Source organism: Guillardia theta (assembly GCF_000315625.1).
Source record: "Guillardia theta CCMP2712 unplaced genomic scaffold GUITHscaffold_197, whole genome shotgun sequence".
NCBI classification, from domain to species: domain Eukaryota; class Cryptophyceae; order Pyrenomonadales; family Geminigeraceae; genus Guillardia; species Guillardia theta.
In genome coordinates, this window is record NW_005434479.1 from 7,770 (window position 1) to 10,110 (window position 2,341).

The window sequence follows — 2,341 nt, forward strand, 5'->3', positions numbered from 1 at the left end:
AGGAAGAAGCAATCTCGAATGATGAAGAGGACGATCAGGTCGAGGAGGTCGAGGAGGTCGAGGAGGTCGAGGAGGTCGAGGAGGTCGAGGAGGTCGAGGAGGTCGAGGAGGTCGAATTTCGGGAGGATGATGATGAGCGAGTCTTTCGTGCCTCTTGAGCTGGAGGTAGCGATCGTTCAATGCTTGGATGCCGGCATCATCCATGAGAACACTCGCGACATTCTCCTGGAGAAGAAACTTGAGGCAAGGAAAGTAGAAAAACATGTGGAAGACGAGGTTGAGGAGAGGAAGAGGAAGATTGCGAGGTAGGAGAGGAACATTTCGTTCTCACCCCTCCAGTGCTGAACGAGCTGAAGATGACATGCTGTAGTGTGTTCATTAGCGATCACGACATGAGATGCATGGGAGGGGAGGGGAGGGGAGAGGAGAGGAGAGGAGAGGAGAGGAGAGGAGAGGAGAGGAAGAGAGGAGAGGAAGAGAGGAGAAGAGAAGAGAGGAGAGGAGAGGAGAGGAGAGGAGAGGAGAGGAGAGGAGAGGAGAGGAGAGGAAGAGAGGAGAGGAGAGGAGAGGAGAGGAAGAGAGGAGAGGAGAGGAGAGGAGAAGGAGAAGGAGAGGAGAGGAGAGAGGAGAGGAGAGGAGAGGAGAGGAGAGGAGAGGAGAGGAGAGGAGAGGAGAGGAGAGGAGAGGAGAGGAGAGGAGAGGAGAGGAGAGCAGAATCGGAAGAGATCTCACAAGGAGAGAGGAGGGTAGGAGGGGCTACTGGGTAAGAGGAGAACGAGTGAGGAGGAGAGGGAGCGCAGATCGATACATCCGGACTTGATCAGAGCTGACTATGAAGGAGAATATAGCAAGAAGAACATCGCAGGTGAGGAGAGGAGGAGCATCCACAGAGCACAGCTTCTGACCACAACACGGCAGCGTTGATCGCAAACCAAGATGAGATCCTTGTGCCAGAGATCGAGGACGATGCTGGTCCTGGGGCTGCCTTGGAAGACGATAGCCTTGCTATTCATGTCGACAGGAAGCTTCTGCTGCAGGACGACGAGCAGGATGGAGCGATCTAGTTCCTCCTTGAGCTTCGTCGTCGGATCCTCTGCTCCCTCTCTCCCTCTTCGTCATCCTCGCATGCGCTGCTTGCTCACTGCTCTCCCCCCGCACTCCTCGAGCGCGGAGGCGGAGAGAGGGAGCATGGCGGCGGGGGAAGCGGTCGACCCTCACAGGGAGCAGAAGGCTTCCAAAAGAGAGAGGCAGACGCGCCAGCGAGGTAACTGAAACTGACATGCTGCTGCTGCTGCTGCTCCTCCTCCTCCTCCTCCTTCTCCTCCTCCTTCTCCTCCTGCTTCCTCCTCCTCCTCCTGCTTCCTCTTCCCCTCCCTCTCTTGCTCTTAATCTCTCTTGCTCTTGCTCTGTCCTGCCTGCGCTGCTTCTGCGCTCTTTTACCACTTTCCCTTCCCTCCTCCCCCCTCCTCCCTCCTCCTCGGCCATCTGCTCTCGACCTTCTCCTGCTTCTGCACTCTCCTCCACTTTCTTCTGCTGCTGGAGGCGCTTCTGACGCCTGACCCCTCCCAGCTCAACTCAAGCAGATGCTGCCTGACGCTGCTGCGAGGCAAGAATTTGTGATAGCAACTTCATTCAAAGAGAGGTCAGCGCAGTCTACCTCACTGGAACATGATTCACTCAGCGTTGCTTGCAGATCTCAGAAGCTCGTCGACGGCACAACATGCTGCGGGTGCTGGTTGCCCAGTGACTTTTGTGTTTGCTGTGAGTAAGATGTTTTCTGCTGATTGTTTGCTCTTCTGATCATTCACAAAGTCTCAGTGTCAGAAGATGTAAGAAGTCGTTTTTCTCACCGTGTCGTCCTCTACACTCACTGGAAGGAGTACACAAGATCGACGAATACAGGAGCTCTTGTCCTGGTTTGAATTTCAGCTCCACTAGCCTCATGTTGTTTCCTCGAGATTGCTTCTTCCAAAGTTCATTCTTCTTTCTTTTCAATGCTCCTTCCAAACATTTGTTCTTACTCCTGCTGCTTGCTTGTTTTGTCCCCCCAAAATTCCTCTTCTTCCTCGATTTTCCTTCTTACACTTTGCCCAGGGGACTCTGGGGAAGGAACGCGCCGAGTTGATAGTGGCAGATGTCAAGGAGCATGAGGTAAGGAAGAGAGAGGAAGGGGAGAGGTAATGTTGGTAGGAACAAGCAGGGGCGAGGAGGGAAAAGGGAGGGAGGAGGGAGGAGGGAGGAGGGAGGAGGGAGGAGGGAGGAGGGAGGAGGGAGGAGGAAGATGATCAAAAGCAGATACTGACTGAAAAGAGGAAAACGTTTGGATTCACATCTTCTCTCT

The 2,341-nt window shown here is 54.1% G+C and overlaps 1 protein-coding gene across 1 annotated transcript; it reads left to right on the forward strand.

Moving 5' to 3' along the window:
* Positions 1–132: 132 nt before the first annotated feature.
* Positions 133–1,064, forward strand: GUITHDRAFT_120765 (hypothetical protein; the record flags this gene model as incomplete). The annotated part of the gene is made up of 3 exons (XM_005819952.1): positions 133–305; positions 801–865; positions 919–1,064. 3 exons carry the CDS (start codon positions 133–135, stop codon positions 1,062–1,064), a joined length of 384 nt encoding a protein of 127 aa, XP_005820009.1.
* Positions 1,065–2,341: the final 1,277 nt, after the last annotated feature.